General features: G+C 42.1%; 1 protein-coding gene across 9 annotated transcripts; it reads left to right on the forward strand.

The window, feature by feature from the left end:
- The first annotated feature begins 14715 nt into the window (after positions 1–14715).
- LOC147368638 (uncharacterized) lies at positions 14716–21380 on the forward strand. Of its 9 annotated transcripts, XM_086409534.1 has the most exons (6): positions 14716–14846; positions 15288–15411; positions 15739–15814; positions 17374–18188; positions 19640–19732; positions 19829–21380. In XM_086409534.1, exons 4-5 carry the CDS (start codon positions 17395–17397, stop codon positions 19728–19730), a joined length of 885 nt encoding a protein of 294 aa, XP_086265660.1. In that variant the 5' UTR covers positions 14716–14846; positions 15288–15411; positions 15739–15814; positions 17374–17394; the 3' UTR covers positions 19731–19732; positions 19829–21380. The 9 variants fall into 9 exon arrangements, 5 of the variants coding, with proteins under 5 accessions (XP_086265660.1, XP_086265663.1, XP_086265664.1 ...); XR_015166733.1 differs by lacking the exons at positions 14716–14846; positions 17374–18188 and having other exon boundaries at positions 15287–15411; positions 19829–19944; XM_086409537.1 differs by lacking the exons at positions 14716–14846; positions 19640–19732; positions 19829–21380 and adding an exon at positions 19182–19328 and having other exon boundaries at positions 15287–15411.
- The last annotated feature ends 1928 nt before the right edge of the window (positions 21381–23308 follow it).

Raw genomic sequence — 23308 nt, forward strand, 5'->3', positions numbered from 1 at the left:
TCACCATTTCTGTGAGGTGTGTATTCATCCCCTCTGATGTTACCTTCAAACAAACCAAGTTAAGACTGTGTATACCAAGGGACAATACTTTCAGGAAAAAAAACATGTATTAATGAATCTAATGACGTGGTGGAAATGGATGTGCTCATTTGTGGTTCAGTTAACAAAGGCACTGATTCTTCCTAACTCTTTACTCTCCCCAGTACATGAGTAAAGTCATAAATTTAAAAATGGTAAGTTTGGCTTTATCCAAATTAAAGTCTTTCGTGTATCAAGGTAAGTGTCAAGAAAGTGAAGGCACAGTGGAACAAAAGGGAGAAAATATTTGTACTTCTTCATTTGATAGGGCATTAATATCTGGAATCAATCCAGTACTCCTACAAACCCACACAACAAAAATACAACCCAATTAAACTATGAACAAAGGACGTGTGTAGACATGTCTCCAAAGAAGATATACAAATGGGTATTAAATACATGAAAATATGCTCAAAACCAATATGTGTTACAAAATGCAAACTAAATCATGAGATAACCACTTTATACCCCTAGGATAGCTATTTTACAAAATATAGTTAAAATAACAACTATCACTAAGGATGTTAAATAATTGGAATCTTCATACATTACTGGAAGGAGTATAAAATGGTATAGCTGAAGTGAAAAGCAGTATGTCAGTGTCTCAAAAAATTACACATAACATCACTATAAGAAAAAGATATCCCCCTTCTAAATATTGATATATACCCAAAAGATATGAAGGCAGTGCCTTAAGTAGATATTTGTACATTACTCTTATCAATGTTATGATAACCTAAAGGAGGGAAGCAGCACAAATGTCCACTAAAGACAAATGAAGTGATAAAAGGTACTATCTATATGCAATGAGCACTATTCAACCTTGAAAAATAATGAAATTGTCTTAACATGCTGCAAAGTGGATTAATCTTGAAAGTGTTATGGGAAGTGAAATAAGTCAGACCCCAGAGAACAAGCACTGTATGGTTCTACTCACACGAGGTGCTGAGGAATAAACAAGTTCATAGACAAAGGAGGTGGAAGAATGCTCACAAGGGACTTCCGGGAAAGAGTATAGGGGAGTTACTTTTTAATGTCTATAGAATTTAATAATGATAAATTTCTGTACATGGATAGTGGAAATGATTGCACAACCATTGAAATGTACTTATAGCACTGACTTCTACACATAAGACTGATTAAAATGGTAAAATTTATATATATTTGCCACAATAAAATGTGTAGATCCAATAATGAATAAAGGCATGAATTGAGAAGCTGGTGCACAATGACTCTGCCTATGCCCTCGGTCTCCTTTTTAAGGAGAAAGGGAAAGTGATGAAGTTATCATTATGTTTTTATACCTGCGTGGTTGGAAATGTGTCTCTCAGACAAAAAGCACAAGTAAAGCAGCACATTGGCCTGCCTTGTAGAATTTTTCTGAATCCTAAGCTGTAGCTCTGGCTACACACACACTGGAATATTATTCTGTCATAATAAAGAATGAAATCTTAACATTTGTGGCAGCATGGGGACCTAGGAGGTATTATGTTAAATGTAATGACTCAGAGAAAGACAACAACTGCATGATTTCACATGTATGTTTAACGGATAAATGACCCATCAAAACAAAAAAACCAGACTCACAGATACAGGAAACAAAAAGGTGGTTGCCAGAGGGGAAGAAGCTGGGGGGAAAACAGAAACAGGTGGGGAAGATTAGAATGTACAAACTTCCAGTTGCAAAATAAATGTCCTGGGTATGAGATGTACAGTCTGAGGAATATAGTCAACAACTTTGTAATATCTTTTTATGGTGATATATCCAAACTATAGTGGTGACCATTTTCAAATGTATAGAATCATGATGTTATGTAACAAGAACTAAAAAAGGGAAAGTAACATGGTAAGTCAAATATTCAAAAACAAACTCATAAGAGAGTTCAGATTTGTGGTTACCAGCAGCAGGTTGAGGGGTGCAATTGGATGAAGACTGTTAAAAGATACAAACTTCCAGTTATAAGAAAACTAAGTCCTAGGGATGTACTGTACAACAACAAAAAAATTAACGCTGTTATACATGAAAGTTGTTAAAAGAGTAAATCCTAAATGTTCTCATCACAAGGAAAAAAATTCTTTTTCTTTGATTATGTATCTACATTAGATAATGGATGTTCACTAACCTTATGGAGGTAACTATTTCATGATGTCTATAACAAGTCATTATGCTGTACCCCTTAAAATATGGTGCTGTATGCCATTTCTATCTCAATAAAACTGGAAGAAGAAATAATAATCACCTATACAAATCTGCTCCTGCTGGACATTGGCTCAGAACACCTGTAGGCTACGTAGTGTAAAATCAAGTTTTGCAATCAAAGGATGAGTTTAGTGCTGACTTAATGGGTGCACACATAATCTCATATGAGGACTCTCTGATAGTTTTACAATGTGTACATCTCATCTTGAAAAGATCTCATACTCTTTAAATCCAATAGGCCATTCTATCATCTTTTCCTTGATCACCAAGCCTTGACCATATAGACTATTGGAGCCAAACTCTCCCACTTTAATCAGGAGCCCAAGACCACCTGGAAAACTCACAGCATTCAGGATATCATACTGCACCACATGACTTCTTTTCTCTTCCAAGGACGTGTGCTCCCCAGCACTGTTTCTAAATTGAATTTTATACAGGAATGGGTGAAGCTAGAGGAGAAGAAAGATTGGGAAATGTAAAGTGTATTCAAATTAGAGATGGAAGGGCTATACTTACAAAGCAAGCACTTCTCCACTTCCCTAAACTCAAGCTTTCTTGTTGGTAGAAGCTGAGTTTTGTTTGGGTGTTTATCATCTCTTGGACTCTAGTGACATGAACTTCTCCTTTCATCCTGAAAACAAGGAGAGAAGGAATTGAATACAGTCCAGACACTGTTCAAAGCCTTGCCTTTGTTATAAGTTTTGGTAAACCTGACCCATAAAGTTTGCTTGTGGCTTCTGGAAGGAAATACCTGTATTCTCAAAAAGGTACAACATGGAATTTTTTTTTTTTTCTCATCCTGCAGTTGGATGTTTTTGATCAAGAATATGACTGTCTGACTGGATTCCATGGTGGCTCAGACGGTAAAGAATCTGTATACAATGCAGGAGACCAGGGTTCGATCCCTGGGTAGGGAAGATCCCTTGGAGAAGGGAATGGCAACCCACTTCAGTATTCTTGTCTGGAGAATCCCATGGACAGAAGAGCCTGGTGGGCTACAGTCCATGGGGTTGCAAGAGTGGGACACGACTGAGCGACTGACACACACAACACATGGGACCTGGCTAGACAAGAGGCTGAATTCTAAGCTAATTGGTCAAGTTGCCATTCAAAATGCAGTCCATTTCTGAAAGTAGTGTTTGTCATCTTTGATGCTTTTGAACTGTGGTGCTGGAGAAGACTTTGAGAGTCCCTTGGACTGCAAGGAGATCAAACCACTGAATCCTGAAGGAAATCAGTCCTGAATATTCATTGGAAGGACTGATGCTGAAAATGAAACTCCAATTCTTTGGCCACCTGATGTGAAGAACTGACTCATTGGAAAAGACCCCGATGCTGGAAAAGATTGAAGGCAGGAGGAGAAGGGGATGACAGAGGATGAGATGCTTGCATGGCGTCACCAACCTGATGGACATGAGTTTCAACAAGCTCCAGGAAATAGTGAAGGATGGGGAAGCCTAGTGTGCTGCAGTCCGTGGAGTTGCAGAGTCGGACACAACTGAGTGACTGAACTGAGTGAACTGATGACTGTCTGACGACAATAGGTGAAACATGCTCACTATAGGAGAAAATTAAAATCTATAACTCATAAAGCATTAATGGAATTGTTGATTTAGGCTTTTAATCCTTGAACCACAGGAGTGTTTGTCACTTTGTTGTGGGATATAGTGAACGCTTTCATTTTTGAGGTACAATTCATGTAACATACGACTCACCATTTCAAAGGGGACAATTTAGTGGGTTTTAGGACATATGGAATGTTGTGCAATCATCAGCACTCTCTAATGCCAGAATATTTTCATCATCGCAAAAAACCCGTGGGAGTTAAACAGTCACTCCCCTTTTCTCCCTAAACACGATCCCTGCCAGTCATTAATGTACATTCTGTCTATAGATCTGCCTGTTCCTGACATTTTTTATGGAAGAAATTGTATAATATTTCCCCTTTTGTGTCTGGTTTCTTTCACTTAGCATAATGTTTTTAAAGCTTGTATGTATACCAATAATTCTTTTCTTTTAATGACTGAATCTTGCTTCATTGCTTATCCGTTTATCCTTTGGAGAACTAAAATGTATCCAAATTGTAAGGGAAGAGGTAAAACTGTCTATTTGGAGATGACATGATACACTATGCAGAGCCATAAATCCTCCACGCATAAATCCTTAGAACTAATCAATGAATTCAGCAAGAGTGCAAGATACAATATTAATATGCACAAATCTGTTGCATTTGTTTATGCTAATAATGAAGTATCAGAAAGACAAAGTAAAAAAAAATACATCGCATTTACATGGAATCTAGAAAGATGGTGCTGATGAATTCATTTGCAGGGCAGCAATGGAGATGCAGACATGAAGAGACTTGCGGACACAGCAGGGGAAGGAGTGAGTGGAACGAACAAAGAGAGTAGCAGGGAAACATATACATAGATAGCCAGTGGGAATTTGCTCTATCACTCAGGGAGCTCATACCAGTGCTCTGTGACAACCTGCTGCTGCTGCTGCTGCTAAGTCGCTTCAGTCGTGTCCGACTCTGTGCAACCCCATAGACGGCAGCCCACCAGGCTCCCCCATCCCTGGGATTCTCCAGGCAAGAACACTGGAGTGGGTTGCCATTTCCTTCTCCAATGCATGAAAGTGAAAAGTGAAAGGGAAGTCACTCAGTCATGTCCCACTCTTAGCGACCCCATAGACTGCAGCCTACCAGGCTCCTCCATCCATGGGATTTTCCAGGCAAGAGTACTGGAGTGGGGTGCATCGCCTAGAGGGGTGTTAAGATGGGATGGGAGGTTGGAGGGAGGTTCAAGAGGGAGGGGACATGTGTACCTATGGCTGACTCGTGTTGATGTCTGGCAGAAACCAACATAATATTGTAAAGCAATTATTCTTCAATTAGAAATAAATTTTAAAAAATAAAAATAAATGTAAATAAAATCACACACACACAAAAATAGTTGGAATAAACTTAAGAGATGAAAGACCTGAATGCTGAAAACTATAAAACACTGGTTGTGGAAACCAAAGATGATGTAAAGAAATGGAAAGATTTCCCATACTCTTGACCGGAAGAGTTAATATTGTTAAAATGCCCACACTATCCACAGTGCAACACCTGAAAATAACACAATATTGTAAATCACTGTACTTCAATTTTAGAGAGTCATGTAACTGCAAACAATGTAGAGCGAATAACCTAACATCCATTCCTAACAAAACCTCAGCAAACTGGAAATAGAGGGGATTCCCTCAACTTGATAAAGCACATGTATGAAAACTCTACTTAACATCCTACTTCATGGAAGCATTAAGTATTAAGCAAATACTAGCAGATCATAAGGGAATGAAATAGACAACAATTCAATCCCACTTTCAACAGTGAATAGATCACCCAGACAAATAATCAATAAAGAAACTAAGTGAAAGAAGCCACTCACAAAAGGTCACGTTTTACATAATCCTGTTTATATGAAACTTCCAGAATTGGAAAATCTAAAGAGACAGTAGATTATCAATGTGTGTTGACAGCAGATGAAAATGGAAAGAAATTAATGATGACCATGAAACTGCATTTTCGGGTGACACAAATATTCTAAAATTAGATAGGAGTGAGGGTTGCACAGCTCTGTGAGTGTGCTAAAATCACTGAACTGTACACTATATAAGGCTGAATTTTTTGTGTGAATTATATCTCCATGAAGCATTGCATTTATTTTTTAAAATTTAGTATAGATGGATACTGATAAATTCTGGAGTTAGATGAAAAGTAAAGCAAAAGTGGAAAAATAAAAAAAAAGTTAACTGCAAAGTCTGAGGAATTCATACTTTCTGAATTCTCCACATTAACACAGGATTAAATGGCAAAACAGACTGAGGATAAATGATGGTCAAACATCCCACAGTGGGCTCAGGTAATTGTTATGCAAATCATGGAATTATTCACTTTCCAATTCAGGGAACATGGGTTCAATCCCTGGTCTAGGAGCTAAGAAAGCCCACATACCGCGATGAAGATCCAGCATAGCACAAAAATAGTTTTCATAAAAATAAATAAATAAATTAGTAACAGAATAAAACTCTGTAGAAATATCATTAAAGATAAAGGCTATGATCATACAAACACCTTTACAAATAGGTAGAATGTCCTAAAACAATAGGTAACAATACTGTGACTCTAATTAGTAAAGATGTGCACGTTAAAATAATGGCCTTAAAATAATTTTAAAATGGCTTTATATTTGTGCCTCTCATGTGATGCAGAACACACGCTCAGTTGTCTGACTCTTTGCAACCGCATGGACTGGACCCTGCCAGGTTCCTCTAGCCATGGAAATCTCCAGGTGAGAATACTGGAGTGGGATGCCATTTCCTTCTCCAAGGGGTCTTCTTGACTCAGGAATGAACCCACGTCTCCAAGTCTCCTGCATTACAGGCTGACTCTTTACCACTGAGTCACTGAGGAAGCCAAGTTCAAAATAGAATATTCAGTTGGTAAAAATGTGGGAAAAGTGTTCCATCCCTGGGTTGGGAAGACCTCCTGGAGGAGGGCATTGCAACTCACTTCAGTATTCTTGCCTGGAGAATCCCATGTACAGAGGAGCATGGCGGGCTACAGTCCAAGGGGTCAAAAAGAGTGGGACAGGACTGAGCTACTAATCACCCATAACACAGAAAAAGGATGACCCTGCCCTCTGCTGGCTGGCTTGTAAAGTGCTAGTTTCCTGGCAGGTCCTTGACCACACACCACACACACCAAGAGCTGTATGAATGTGCCTGTGTTTTGACCCAGCAGTTTTACAATTACCTCAATAAGAGAAATGCCCAAGCTTGTTAAGAAGGATTAGTTATCACATGTCTATTGTCATATAACACAATGACTAAAGTGTTGCCATATCTATATGACATGACTTCTGTAGACATTGAATAATAATCATGTAGATATATATTTACTTAAATTACATCCATGATACACTGTTAGGTATGAAAGTCTGTTTACAGAATGAAGTTGACCATATACAATCATGGACTAACCCAGAGACTTTTAGGAATAACTTTGACAATCACATATGCCTTCAGCTCTTCTGTCCCAAATGGAGATGGCCAGAAATTTCTCTGGCGTCCAGTACAGGAGGAAGGGAACAAAGTTTGACCTCCAGCCTTTGATGTTAATAACACTCCCACCGCCTTACCCTCAACACTGGCCTCAAGGAGAAAACAGGTTCCCTCTTTCCCCTCACGGGGCCTGAGATCAGAGGGTCTACTTCATCCCCTGATAGTCACTTTCTGACACCCTAACTCTGGTAGAAGGCAAGTGATCCATAGCTTTCACCAAACTAGACAATGTTTGTGCCTGAAATAATTTCCATAAAATATTCCATGGGTTACTTTTAAAGTTATGGAAGGAAACCAAGAGGAAACAAAGCATGAAATGAGACAGCTGGAACGGACAGAGATTGGACACACAAACGTCCTCACACAGATAAAACTCTGGAAAGACTGAAATTCTAACCCCAGAGGTCATAGCCCTCCAGCGCAAGAGCACCTGCCAAAATGACTATAGATTTAAAATTCCAGGAGTTAGTACTGATGGAAACAACTCACGAAAACAAAGTGTGGAGTTCCTACACATCCCTTTACTCTTCCAAGGACATGCAAAGTGAAAATGAAAGTCACTCAGACTCTTTGAGACCCTGGAATTCTCCAGGCCAGAATACTGGAGTGGGTAGCCTTTCCCTTCTCCAGGGGAATCTTCCCAACGTAGGTATCAAACCCAGGTCTCCCGCATTGCGGGCGGATTCTTTGCCAGTTGAGCCACAAGGAAAGCCCAAGAATACTGGAGTGGGTAGCCAATCCCTTCTCCAGGGGATCTTCCCAACCCAGGAATTGAACTGGGGTCTCCTGCATTGCATGCGGATTCTTTACCAACTGAGCTATGAGGGAAGCCTAGACATGTGGTTAAATGTTTCAGAGGCACTAGCGATTCCTTCAACAAACAAAGCATGAACAGCACACAGGCGGTTTGAAGGAAATCCCTTGTTAGGCATCATTACTGGAACGAAACCAGAGACATGCTTGCTTCACAGTTGGATTAAGTCCAGATTTTAAGGCAGTGTTTTCATTTTTTTCCTGGAGAAATTAATGCAATGGATAAAAAGTGAAGGGCATTAACCTGGTCTGAAATGTTATCCCCTTTTCTTGTTTGGCCTTCAGAATAATGGGCTGACTATCTCATTCATTGTAAGGTTAAATGATGACTGATGTCCAGTGGGTCATAATGTTTAAGGGTTGTGGATTTAAGGAACTTAGGGTCTCCAGGGGTGCACACTTCAGCAATGTCCCTGTCAGAAGTGAGCAGCCAGACTGTGCCACTTTCTCCTAAGTGTGACCTCAGACCAGGGGATCAGTGACTCGAGGGATGGTGTGCCTCAGTCGGAGGATCTGACAACAGCAGGGGCTGGAGTCCCAGCAGGTTCACTAGTTTTGAGACCTCTGGGGAATGATCATCGAGAATAGGCTCATGGAGCTGACACAGAAGTTGTCTAACTCTCTCCTCTGTCTTGAAGGGAGTGGGGAGAAAAAAATTAAGGTAAAAAAGAGGTAAAGAAGATCACAATGAGAATCTGATCCTAGTTGCTCAGTCATATCTGACTCTGCGTCTCCATAGACTGTAGCCACCAGGCTCCTCTGTCCATGGAATTCTCCAGACAAGAATACTGGAGTGGATTGCCATTTCCCATTCCAAAGGATCTTCCCAACCCAGGGATCAAACACTTGTCTCTTGGATCGCCTGCTTTGGCAGGTGGATTCTTTACCACCAGTGGCATGGGGAAAGCACCAGTAAGGGTATGTCAGCCTACAATTCTGCAATTTCTGTGCACACCTTAGCATCTTCTCTGTGGGATTAAATGGACACACACACACACCCATGTGCACGTGTAAACAAGAACTTACTTACCTGTTGTTCGCCTCTTGTTTTTGGCTGCCCACAAAAGAGATCCGAAATGTGTCTGAATCCTGGTACAACTCATAAAGAGGAAAAAATCCACCCCATCACTAGGTCCCCATCTCTACAGACTCTTGGCTTCTGGAATCGCAAACAATGTCCATAATACAGCTCACATACGGTGTATAAGAAATGCAGGAGGAGGAAAAGACAAATCAGAAAGGACATGGCAGGGTCTGCACAACAGGGAGACAAAACCCCATGTCTAAACTGAGCTGGGAAGAAACTGGCTCGGGAGCAGGTCTGTAGGCTCTGCTCTCAGAAGGGAAAACTTCTCCTCACGCCAGCGCAGCACAGGCCACTGCTGCTCTGTCTCTCAGCCTGTGAGAACTGCAGGGTGTGTGCCAGGCTGGTGTGCCAGACCAGGGCACAGGTAGAATCAGAGGGCAGGTGTGTATAAGGGGGTCACAGTCCTGAGACCTCATGCTTGGTGTCCCCGTGACGCGAGCAGCCTGCCTTCCCCTTCTTTTTACTGCTTCATGTCAGTCCCATGGAGGAGCTCTGGGGAGGCTCCTGTCCTGGGGCTCTGCACCTGCCTCCCTCAGTCCTGGTGAGAAGCAATGACCATAAACATGTTTTTCCCCTTCCCTCTGTGATTGCATCATAGTCTGTGACTCTCAGGCTTCAGGGCTTGGAAACAGAGAGGGAGGTGTGGGGGAGACGAGCCCATCCCGACACTGAGGGCTCTGCCCTCCTGTGTCCATGGTTGACCTCCCTGCACGGAGCTCATGGTGGTTTTGTCACCAGGGTTAGACAAGCTGGGACATGGCAGGGTTAGAAACAAGCTGGTCTGAAATCGTCTTAGGACTCTTCATAATAATTTCAACTGATGCTTTAGTAAGAAAGTAAATTTATTCATCAATTACTGATCTTGGCATATATAATTAAGAAAGCCACTTCCTTGATCTCAAATACAATTTGAAATCTATCTTATTAACAACCTAATTTTATACCACAAAGTGTTAGGAAATACAATGAAACCTAAATTCACATCTATCACAGAGCATGAAATGATACAGATTATATGGACAGCAGAATAAAAGAGAGGAGAGAAAAATAAGAAGGAAAATCAACAGTTTGTTCTTTGCAAAGATCCACAAAAATAACAAACTTCAAATACAATGACTGTGAAAAAGGAGAGAAGATTCAGTTACTCAAAATATGAAATGGATTTGTGGGCATTACTGCTGAATTTATAGGGAAAAAAAGGATTTGAAGAAAATACTATGTACAGCTGTACGTCAACAGATTAGATAACCCAGACAAAATGGACAAATTTCTGGAAAAGCTGCTCCCAAAACTGAATCAAGAAGAAGTAGAAAATCTGAATAGACCTATAACCTGTAAGACTATGGAATCAATAATCCAAAAAGTCCTATAAAGCACAGCCTGTACTACATGGTTTCACTGTTGATTTCTACCAAACATAAAAAATGACTTAACAATACTGATTCTAAAATGCTTCCCCAAAAAACTGAAGAGGAGAGAACTCTAACTCATTCCATGAGGTCAGTATTACCCTTTTACCAAAGCCAGAAACGGACAATACAAAAAGAGAACGCAATTAGATGCATATACTCGTGAATACTAGTAGAAATATCTTTAACACATACTAGCAAACTGAATGTAGCAACACATTAAATGGATTCTGAACAACAGACAAATGAGATTTATTCCTGGGACCTAAAAGGATGGTCCAGTGTATGAAAACCAATCATTGTAATAGCTAATAATATTATGACACTCCTTCATAACAAAGACACTCAGCCAGCAGAAGAATAAAAGGAAATTTCAATAGAATAGAGGCCATACATCAAAAACCTGCATCTGTCATCTTAGTTGATAAAGAAAGCCTGGAAATATTTTCTATAAGATTAAGAACCAGGGAGGGATGCCTGCTTTTGCCACTTCTAGTCAACTTAGCATAGGAAGTCCCTGCTAAACAAAGAAGCAAGAAAAAGTTATGAAAAGACAGTTACATTACAAAGGAGGAAGGAAAATGACCCCTGTTGATAGTGAAATGGTGTCACATGTAGAAACGCTTAGATTACACTCAGACACAGCACAAACACATGGCAACACACAGGCACACAGTTAGACCCAAAAAATAAACTCAGCAAAGTTGCAGGATAAAAAATCATCACACAAGGGGCCTCCCTGCTGGTCAAGTGGCCAAGACTCCGAGCTCCCAAAGCAGGTGGCCTGGGTTCGAACTCTGGTCCCTGGTCTGGGAACTAAGATCCCACATGCATGGCAAAGCAAACAAAAACAAAAGCATAAAATTAAAAAAAAAAACCTAAAAAAATAAACACAAAATTATTATTTTTATATACCGTAAGCACAAATAATTCAAAAAGGAATAAATTATTAGGAATAAACATAAGCAGTGAGGCAAAAGATTTTATTCCCCAAACTATAAAGTATTGCTGAAATAAATTCAAGGAGATATAAATAGGAAGACATACCATTTTATTGATTGGAAGACTTAATACATGAGAATGTCAATACTACACTAAGTCATCTACAGACTTAATGCAATCTTTATTGAACTTCCGATAACATTTTTGTGGAAATAGAAACATGTATCCCACCATTTGTTTTGAAAGCTCAGGCACCCTGCATAACCAAAAGAATCCTGAAAGAGCAAATCAAAGTTGAAGGTATGAAACCTCCTGATCCCAAAATACCCGAAAGGGTTACACCAAAGTAATTAATCACTGTGGTACTGGAGTAAATAGCATTGAAATAAAGCCTAGAGCCCTGGTAAAGAACAACAACAACAAAGAAACACAAACTTCCTCCAACATCTGGTCAGGTGAACTTCAGTAAGGCTGACAGGCTCATTTAGTGGGGAAGAGACAGATTTTTCAACAAATTACATTGAGTAAAGTAGCAAAGGAAGGTGAGGTGGGCATTTTTCATTCATAATGAGAGCCAAGGCAGGGTCCTCGGGATCGGACCAATCCCTGGGATGATCAGCCCTGAGTGTCAGGGGTAATTTGGACAAATCTGGTTATTGAAGGGGTTGGTTCTTCCTTCTTTTGGGACAGACATTCACCCTGGACACAGATTCCCCTTCCCCACAGGCAAAGTTCCTAGATGTCTTATCTATCGTCCTGGTGTCCCCCACACGCTGCTTCTGATGAAGGAACTCACTGCACAGGAAATGAAATGTGGCAGCGAGCAAACGCTTTTGGAATTCACTGTCCTTCCTTCCCCCAGCCATCCTGAAGCAGCCGGCCTGATGCAACAGTGCAGTGGGCTTTGGAGACCTGAGAGTCCGTGTCCTCTGGGGGAAAATACCTTGCAGGGCTGGGGTGCAGTTCTTCTGGTGGTTGTGTAAACTCAAAAGGGCTTTCCCAGCGGGCACAGTGGTAAAGAATCCTTTTGCCAATGCAGGAGACACAAGAGACAGGGGTTCAATCCCTGGGTTGGGACGATCCCCTGGGGGACGAAATGGCAAACCGATCCAGTATTCTTGCCTGGAAAACTCCGAGGACAGAGGAAATGCTGTTTTCTCAGTCCTCAGCTTCCATTTCAATAATATCTGCCGCTCTTAATTCACTCCCTTGTGAAACTCCTTTACCCCTTGAGTCCTTTCTCTTCTCTTAAACATAAAGGCATACTACTCTCCTTCTTTCTCTTCACTCTTTTATTTTGGTGGCATCACATCTTAAACCCTACATTTCCATTTGGTTCTAGTCTCACATATTCTGGCTATAGTCAAGATACCTACTACCAGTTTTCTGCAACTTTCACTAACACTCTACCCAAAATAGAATGGATATAGAATCTTAAGTAGTCTCTACAGTTGACTGTTGAACAGTGCAAGTTTGAACTGTATGGGTCCTCTTATAAGCCTATTTTTAAAAAATAAATTCATACCACAGTACTCCACAACCTGTGTTTGTGTTACAGGGAAGAACGGACTCCATGTTGGATCTATTTCTTTTACTTAAACCTTTAACTTTGCTTCTGGTTGCTTTTGTTTACTAAAAGGACACTATACAAAACCAATGGGAAGCAAAGGTTCTATAGCTGTATCCTTTTCGTTCACTAAAAAGATACTGTTTACCCTGCCTCCACCCCTCTGCCTGAGTATCGACCCAAAGCACCTTAGTTCAGGACCCTGTCCCCCTGTGGATGGCAGGAAGGAAGAAGTTAACACATCTCCCCGCTAAGACTATACCAGAAGATACTTGCAAGATTAAAGGCCATTTTACTTTGCTTCCTCACCTCCCCCTGTCTCTGTTCTATAAAAGAACTTGGCATTCAGACCCAGATAAGATGGTTATTTTGAGACATTAGTCCTCTGTCTTCTCGGTCATCAGTTTTCCAAATAAAGTTGTGCTCCTTGCTGCAGCACCTAGTTTCTCCATTAACCGGCCTGTTTCATGGCCAGCAAATTGAGTTTGGACTCAGTAACGGGTGTTTGAATGTGCAGTTGTGGAACCATGGATGCCGACTGTGGAGTTATCCCCAAATTCTCAACTCTGTGGAGGGGCTGGGCCCTAACTCCCACCCCCACGCCCATTGCTTAAGATTGTACTTGCCACCTCTCCTGACTTCCTCTTTCCTTTAAAAGGCACTTCATCTGATCAGCCACTTGAGCTGGAAACCAGAGTTATCTCTGGTTCTGTCCTTTCCCTGCATATCCAGTCAGTAAGTTCAGAATGTGCGTGTGTGTGTGTGTGTGTGTGTGTGCGCGCGCGCGCGTGCACGCACCACACACTCAGTCATGTTCAACTCTTTCAGATCCCATGGACTGTAGTCTGCCAGGCTCCTCTGTCCATGGAATTTTCTAGCAAGAATACTGGATTAGGTTGCCATTTCTTTCTCCAGGGGATCTTCCCAACCCAGGGATGGAACCCTCAAGTTTTGTGTCTCCTGCACTGACAGGTGGATTCTTTACTACTGCACCACCTGGTAAGCCCCCACAGTAAGGTAATGTTCTAAAATACTCTGATGGATTCACAAAATGACTCTCTGCATCTACTCTGATGCATTAGGTAGATTGGTGTTTGTTACAAGGTATAGTAAAGAAATTCCAGGCACAGTGTTCTCTTAGGGAAACAAAGATCTACACTGTTGCTGAGGCAGGTTGTGAGTTCTAAACCAGACCTGGAATCCTGGTCCTTCTAAAGCTACTATGAAGTGCAGAAAGAAACTTTCACTCTTATTTTTGTAGAATGTATCCCAGCTGAGGGAAAGAAAACATTACAATGTTGGTAGGGTCTGCAAATACCTAACCAGGCATAAAATGTGTTAAGTTTTTTTCATCTACAATAGTATCTGATGGTGTCAGTCACCTCAAATTCTTGTGTTTGTGTGCATAGATTTAGGAATCTCTTCAATGCCTTGGATCTGAAAGAGAGTGTGTTCTCTGGAGATTGGGTTATCCCTTGATTGGACTGTCCACTCTCTTCCCCTATTAAAGGAAAATCAGAGACAGAAGTTAGTGGACTTTCCAGTGAGCCACAGGCTGACTGCATCTCAAGAGTGGTCAGAGGACAGCTCTTGAAATTGGGGGAACCTGCATAGACCAGATTTCCAAGGTGGCCTTAACTGGTGAGCATGGAATTGATACTGATGGCTAAGCAGTATATATCTACATTTGCCTTTTCTAAAATCTCTTTGTTTTAGCCAACAGTAGCTTTTAAAATGAAAAGTTACCTTACTGAAAGTTATTTCTTTGGTGTTAGTATTGAGAAATATTCAAGGTATTATATAGGTTTGTGTATGAAGCTTTCTTGGGATAATTAGCCAGATTTAAAAAAAAAAAACAAAAAACACAAGATCACTATGAAGAAGAAGTAGTATTTGTCTGAACTCTGAGTTTTTTCATCTATAATAGTATCTGTGTCAATAGCCTCAAATTCTTGTGTTTGTGGGCGCAGATTCAGGAATGTCTCCAAAACTTGGATCTGAGAGGGCGTGCCCTCTAGATTGGGTTGTCCACTGATTGGGTTGTCCACTGACTGGGTTGTCCACCTTCTTCCCCCATAAAAGGAGAGGCAGAGGCAGAAGTCTTTCCATTGAGGCACCGGCTGTCTGCATCTCAGGAGTGGTCAGTGGACAGCTCTTAGAACTGGGGGAGCCTGTGTTGACCAGATTTTCAAGTCAGTCTCTTCTGGTGAGTTTGGAATCCATATTGATGTCCATCTATATACTTTTGCCTTTTGTACAATCTTTTTAATTAAGCAAATAGTAGCTCTTAAAATGTTCTGTTACTGAAAGTTATTTCTTTGGTGTCAGTATTAAGAAATATTCAAGGTTTTGTATAGGTTTGTGTATGAAGCTTTCTTGGGATAATCAGCCAAATTTTTTTTTTTTTTAAATCACTATGAAGTAGAGGTAGTATTTGCCTGGGATCTGTTTAAATAGTTCTCTCTGGAAAATGTTTTACCCACAAGTTTATTTTTCTTGGTTTTTATTTTTCTTTCTTTCTTTTTAAATTCAGCTCTCTGATTGCTGTTCCACCCAAGAGTTTCTGATTCATCACATCTGGGAGCAAGGCCTGAGACTCTGCATTTCTAGTAAGTCCTCAGGTATTGCTGCTGCTCTAAGGACACACTCTGAGAACCACTGGTCCTCCTGCTCACAGTCTAAGGATGTTCTCTGAGAACCACTGGTCTAGCTTGTCCCTGGTGGGGTGGAGAAGCTTTCTGAGACTTGACGGGAGGGTCCTTCCTATAGGCAGAGGCCTAGGATGACCCCATAGCAAGAATGGGTCCATACTGCCCCAGATTCTGCCATACTGGGTTTCAGATTTCTTTCTCTTCCTGTTAATAGTGCTTATAATGTGGGTTGAGGAGGCAGTGCTCCCATGAAAGGAAATCAGATTACTTTCTGAACTAGCTGAGCTACAAAGACTAGACTGTCCCATTGGTAAGCTGGAAGAAGAGAGAATGTTCCAGGCCATCTATCTGATACATCAGCACAGAGTCTGCCCTTTGTGGTTTATTTTCCCCTGTGGTGGCCCTGAGCTGCAAGGAAGAGAGTAGAAACTGGACATCCATGGGCCCTGGTGACAAGGAGGGGAGGTGCAAGGACTTGGGTTAAGGATTATGATTGTGACTTGCCTATATCACTCGCAGCAAGGTCAAGGTGACTTTTAAAAGTTATTTTACAGTGTCCTACTTTACTTTTTTCTCAGTTTGATTTCTCTACCTGAGATATCCTCTGAAGCTATGTCTAACTTTATCTCATTTCTCTTCCAAATTAATCCATTACCTTTGTGTATTCTGATGTTCCTATAATTCTTTGTTTAATGTCTGCTGCTTCCCAGGTGTTGCTAGTGGTAGAGAACCCGAGTGCCAATGCAGGAGGTGTAAGACACACCAGTTCAATCCCTAGGTCCAGAAGATCCCCTGGAGTGGGGCATGGCAATCCACTCCAGTAGTCTTGCCCGGAAAATTTCATGGACAGAGGAGCCCGGCGGGCTACAGTCCATAGGGTTGCAAAGAGTTGGACACCACTGAAGCGACTGAGCACGCAGGCGATGTCTACTGCACTGCAGGCATACTCTTTACCGTTTGAGCCCCCAGGGAAGCTCAATTTGTACACCTGTCTAAAAAACCTGGAACCTGCTTTGATGTTGGGATAAAATAAGCTAGTACATCATTGGCTCTTGTATTTCCGGGAATATTTAGTAAACAATAAAGTGTTTTTTAAAAAATTCAGCTCTCTGATCCGTATGTATCATCAAGTTAAATGGCTATGGCTGGTCGCTCAGTCGTGTTCGACTCTTTGCGACCCCATGGACTGTGGCCCGCCAGGCTCCTCTGTCCATGGGATTCTCCAGGCAAGAATACTGGAGTGGATTGCCATTCCCTTCTCCAGAGGATCTTCCCGACCAAGGGATCGAACCCGGGTCTCCTGCATTGCAGACAGATTCTTTACCGTCTGAGCTACAGGGTTGCCCTTCCCCAAAATCTTCATCAATAGCTGTCATTTTTTCTTTCTTCTTACTTCTCTTCCTCCATATCTCCTCTTTCTTCGTCGCTGTGATGGCCTTATTGATGATCACAACATTCTATTGTACTTCACACTGTAGGAAACAGCCTTTAATCTATTAACCCCTTTCTCTCCTGAGGCTGAGAAGCGCGGAGGCGAGATGACCCCGTCTCCCATCCCACGCAAAGAGCGCTCTGGCGAGCAGTCCGCGGATCCCTGTAAAAATACAGGCGCCACCCAGCAGTCCGGCGAGAAGGATCGCGGCAGGGATAAAGCTCGGAAGCGGCGCAGGGCCTCGGGCGGTAGCAGCAGCTCCGGGGCTCGGTCCCGCTCAGGCTCCAGCTCGCCCTCAGCATCCGGCCGCTCGGGATGCTCCAGTGGGTCCCGCAGCTCCAGCTCCAGCAGCTCCCCCGGCTCTCCGAGGCCTTGGCGCCCCCGAGACCACAGGCGGCGGTCCGGTTCCAAACCCAAATCACCCAGACCAGACGAGAAGGAAAGGAGACGGCGCAGCCCCGCCCCTAAGCCCACCAAAGTGCACGTAGCGAGGCTCACGCGGAAGGTGACCAGGGAGCACATCCGGGAAATATTCTCCACCTTCGGAAGAGTTCGAAAGATCGACCTGCGCAGAGACAGGATGCGCGCGCATCCGTCTCAAGGCCATGCCTACGTGGAGTTCGAGAATCCGGAAGAGGCTGCGAAGGCGCTCAAGCACATGGACGGAGGGCAAATCGACGGCCAGCAGATCATGGCCACAGCCGTGCTGGCCCCCTGGCCCCAGCCACCCCCCAGGCGACTGAGCTCTCTCCGGAGAATGCTGCCACCTTCCCCCACTTGGCGCAGGGTGAGGAGGAGCAGATCGCGTTCCCCTTGGGGCAGGTCCCCCGAGCGCCGGCGACCCCGCTGCCCCCGCCGCCCCCGCCACTGGAGCGGCTCCAGCTCCAGCTCCTGCCGAAGGTGAGGGCAGCAGTTGACACGTGTCCCCGAGCAGCAGAGCTCTGGCTGCAGGGGTGTTGCTGGTTTGGGGTTGTGCTTGTAAAGGTGCCCTCTAGTGTTCTGGCTGGAAAACTTCCAAGTTTCTGTAGTTCCTGGGAGTCATGTAGCTGGCAAAGCCAGCAGGGATGAGCAGGGGGCTTCAGACAGACGGACAGCCCCAGCCTGGGAGCACGTTTTTCCATGTCCCAGACCACCTGGGCCGATCCGGTGGCCTGGTCCTGCCCTAACCTGTCGGCTGGCAGAGTCCAGCAGTGATGCCATCCCTGTTAGCCTGGCCATGCACCCGTGTTTGGGTCCTCTTCTGACCTCTGGGGTCAAGTACCCCGTGCTATGTGCCACACACACACACACACACACACACACACACACACACCCTCCCTCCCTTCCTTTCTCTGAAATTGGTAAGTACACACACACACACACACATAAACACACATACACACACCCTCCCTTTCTCTGAAATAGGTAAGTTTCCAGCCAGCTCTGCTGGGTCATCACAGAAACACCCCAACTTAGGGCAGTTGTGTGCTATTCATTGCTCTGCAGGTTACCTTAGCAATGTGTACATTGCTTTTTTGGCTTTTATTGTACAGTCAGGACTATTCATTTTCTGTTTTGGATTTTGTAACTTTGTAGCTTTTTAGATAATGTGGTGGTTCTTTGTTGTGTAAAGTAATTGCTTTGGATGAACCAAGGATTAGAGTTTTTTTTAAAAAAAACTTTTATCAGGATTCGAATGAATTGGGGTGATGACTTTGTTCAGTGAAATTCTTAATTATGGATCTTAGTCCACAACTTGGCATGTAATAGGTGCTCTGTAAACATGAGGATCAAGTGATTTTCGTTCCAAACTAAGGAATATAGGGTGTTGAAAGGGGTGGTGTTAGTAATTATGGCAGGGCAACAGGATTAAGATATTTTTATTTTCTTCCTCTAAAACACCCTCTGAAACAGAAACGATGGATTTTAAAAGAAAGTGTGCACTGATTAGGTTTACATTTTAAGTAGATTTTTATGATTAAAGTCTTAAATGGATTAAGAGAGAAAGGATGTGAAACCATAGTGACAACGGTTGACTGCAGTCACCCACCAAAGAGGTGATAAGACTGTATAACTGAAGTTGAGTGACTTTCTGAGAAAACTTTAGAAAGTATATTTGGAGTTCGAATACTTTTTTCAACAAAATATATCTTGAGCCCCTTCTAAAGGCAAAGTGAGTAAGTATATATGCCAGGGTAAATCACTAAAGTCCACATTACTCTTCCCTTCATTGGGTATCCAACTTAGAGAATTAACATAAAATGAAGAGATGATAATACACATACAGTTCACAATTGGAAAACTAAAAGAGAAAATGCAATATTTGATGACTGGGTCTGGAAAGCTCACTCTGTTCAAATAATGTTTTGCAGGAAAATGGAAAAGTACTCAGGATTGATTCAAGGGCAGCAGGAGCTGAGAGGCCATGGCAGCATTGCCAGATCACCATGGAAGTGCTCCTAGAGGTATTTTCCTGGGGCAACACAGGTTCTTACCACAGGGCTGGGACATGTCCAGTCTGTATCCATCTCTGAGATCTCTCTCATCTCCCTCCGCTATAGGAAATCTGATTGAAGCAACCCAGTCCGATGGAGAAAACCGAGAAATCAATTGCTTTGAAGAGGCAAAAGAGAGAAGCTGAACAAATTAATAAACTCTTTATTGGTGTTTTGAACTTTGAAACCGCAGAAGAATGTCTGAGGAACTGTTATCAGCAGTGGGGAGAACTTAGAGCCTGTGTGGTCCTGAGAGATCCTTCCAGCCAAAGATGAAGACAGTGTGGTTTTGTCACCTTTTCTTCCATGACCGAGGTGGATGACATGTCCACCGGACCCCATTCCATTGATGGCAGAGTGCTTAAACCCAAACATGTGTCCCAAGAGCAGCATCTGGACAGCGGGGTGTCCTTTGGACACTGAAGAAACTGTTGGTATTCAACAAGATACTAAGGAACATCATCTTAGAGATTACTTTGAGAAATATGGAAAAATGGTGCCATTGAGATCATTACTGATAGGCAGTCTGGCAAGAAAAGAGGCTTTGGATTTGTGACTTTTGATGACCTTGATTTCTATGGACAAGACTGTGTTGCCGAAAAACCGTACCATCAATGGTCATCATGTAAAAGTTGCAAAGGCTTTGTTGACATGGGAAATGCAGCAAGTCCAGGGTTCTAGAAGTGGAGGAGGCTGCTTTGGTTTGGGGGTTTATCCTGGTGGTGGTAGCGATTTGTGACTAGCATCAGGATGAGAAAGTAACTTCTGGGAAGGATCTGATACATATGGAAATGGTCCTAGATTTAGGGGTGCTTATCATGGGGCTGGAAAAGGGAGAGACAGAGGGTCTGTCTGGTGGTGAAAGTCCCATATCTGGCAACCATGATTGGGGCTGCAGAGGTGGTCATGGCAACAATGGAGGAGGAAATTGTAGAAGTGGAATTAACAATGACTTTGGAAATTATCAGCAGCAATTTAATTACAGTTGAGGAATGGAAACTTAGGTAGCAGGAACTTGAGGGCTCAATACAGTGAAGGAAACTCTGGTCCAGGAGGCAGTGGGGGATGTGGGGGTTGGGAGGGCAAAGCTGAAACTGAGCTGCTTCTTGTTTGCCCTGGGCTTCACTGTCTAGCGGAGGATGAGAGCCCAGAGTTAACTGGGCAGCTTCAGGTTATGAGTAAACATGCAGTGATATGGCAGAAGACACCAGAGCAAGTGCAGAGAGCCATTTGTGAATGAATTAAATCATTTAAGAACATTGCCTTCCTGCAGAGGAAAAACTGTATGGAAAATGCCTTTGAGGCAGTTTCTTAGCTTAATTGTTTTTTTCTAGTGATCTTTGTCAGAGTGTAGAAACGTCACTTCTTTGATAATGTTAAATTTTGTTTAACATTAAACATTTTGTTAAATGTTTGTAAATTGTTAACATATCTTTGTAAAATGTTACATTTTAAAAAATCTTTTGCAAATTTTTCTCAGTTTTTGAAAAGCTATTAGTCAGAAGTATGCTGTAATGAAACATATTAATAACATTATTCCTTAAATTTTAGCATGTAGAATTATTATATGAAGCAGTTGTACATTTATGATTTAATAAAATAATTCTAAAGGAAAAAAGCACTTGTGGTTTGTCCTCTTTCACTTATACTCTTTTGCACTTTTAATTTTTATCTTTTTTAACAATTTTTTTTCTACTTTCATGAGATGTCATTGACATACAGGACTATATACAGTTTTCTTAACAATTTTTCTCTAATTTCATGAGATATCATTGACATACAGTACTATATACAGTTTTCTTTTGGTGGAAGAGTTCTATTTTTCCAGGTAATGTTTAAAATTGCTGCTACTGTATATGTTTGAAGTGTATGTGACATCTACATCATGAAATGATTACCACAGTGATTTTAGTTAACATAATACTGGAGGGGGTAGCTATGCCCTCCTCCAGGGGAATCTTTCCGACCCAGGGATCAAACCCCAGTCTCCCACATTGCAGGCAGATTCTTTACCATCTGAACCACCAGGGAAGCTCTTCATTTAACGTTCAACATCTCAAAATGTTTTTTTTTTTTAAGTTTTTTTTTTTTTGGTGTGATGAGAGTCTTAGGATTTACTCTCTGAACATATTTCTTCAGCACTGTAGTGAACGGCAACATTAACTGCAGTCATCATGTTACTCATTACCCCTTCTGCATCTTTTTTTAAAGCTGAGAATTTGTACCTTTCAGCAACCTTTCTCCAATTTCTCCTCCCATGCATTCTCTGCGTTGGTAAACCGGATGTGATTTCTTTTTCTATGGGTTCATTTTGAGTATTTGGGTTCTTTCTTTTTTTAGATTTTTTAAATTGAAGTATGTGCTTTTTCTTAGTCTCTCAGTCGTGTCCGACTCTCTGCGACCCCATGGACTATAGCCTGCCAGACTCCTGTATTCATGGGGAATTCTCCAGGCAAGAACACTGGAGTGGGTTGCCATTTCCTTCTCCAGGGGATCTTCCCAATCCAGGGATCAAACCCAAGTCTCCTGCATTGCTGGCAGATTCTTTACCATCTGAGCCACCGGGGAAGCCATTTTGAAGTATAGCTGATGAATAATATTGTATAACTTGCAGATAATACAGTAGAGTGATTCATAATTTTTAAAGTTATTCTCTATAAAAGTATTGGTCATAGTCCCTGTTGGTACAATACATTCTTGTAGCTTATTTTATACATTAAATTGTAACTGCTCACTGCTCAGAAGTCAATAAAGAGGCACAGCTGGTGGAAGGGAAAGTTTGCTTTATTTTGGATGCCAGCATCTGGGTTCAGGTGACAGGGGCAGGATGGACGCCTATCCACAGGCTGACCAGCCCAGATAGCTGGCTCATTGTTATTTCTGGGTGTGTTCCTGAGGATGTTTCTGGAACAGGCATTCTCTGCGTTGGTAAACCGGATGTGATTTCTTTTTCTATGGGTTCATTTTGAGTATTTGGGTTCTTTCTTTTTTTAGATTTTTTAAATTGAAGTATGTGCTTTTTCTTAGTCTCTCAGTCGTGTCTGACTCTCTGCGACCCCATGGACTATAGCCTGCCAGACTCCTGTATTCATGGGGAATTCTCCAGGCAAGAACACTGGAGTGGGTTGCCATTTCCTTCTCCAGGGGATCTTCCCAATCCAGGGATCAAACCCAAGTCTCCTGCATTGCTGGCAGATTCTTTACCATCTGAGCCACCGGGGAAGCCATTTTGAAGTATAGCTGATGAATAATATTGTATAACTTGCAGATAATACAGTAGAGTGATTCATAATTTTTAAAGTTATTCTCTATAAAAGTATTGGTCATAGTCCCTGTTGGTACAATACATTCTTGTAGCTTATTTTATACATTAAATTGTAACTGCTCACTGCTCAGAAGTCAATAAAGAGGCACAGCTGGTGGAAGGGAAAGTTTGCTTTATTTTGGATGCCAGCATCTGGGTTCAGGTGACAGGGGCAGGATGGACGCCTATCCACAGGCTGACCAGCCCAGATAGCTGGCTCATTGTTATTTCTGGGTGTGTTC

Source organism: Bos grunniens, chromosome 7, assembly GCF_055505025.1.
Source record: "Bos grunniens cultivar Pamir isolate PY7600 chromosome 7, Bosgru_T2T1.0, whole genome shotgun sequence".
Lineage (NCBI taxonomy): Eukaryota > Metazoa > Chordata > Mammalia > Artiodactyla > Bovidae > Bos > Bos grunniens.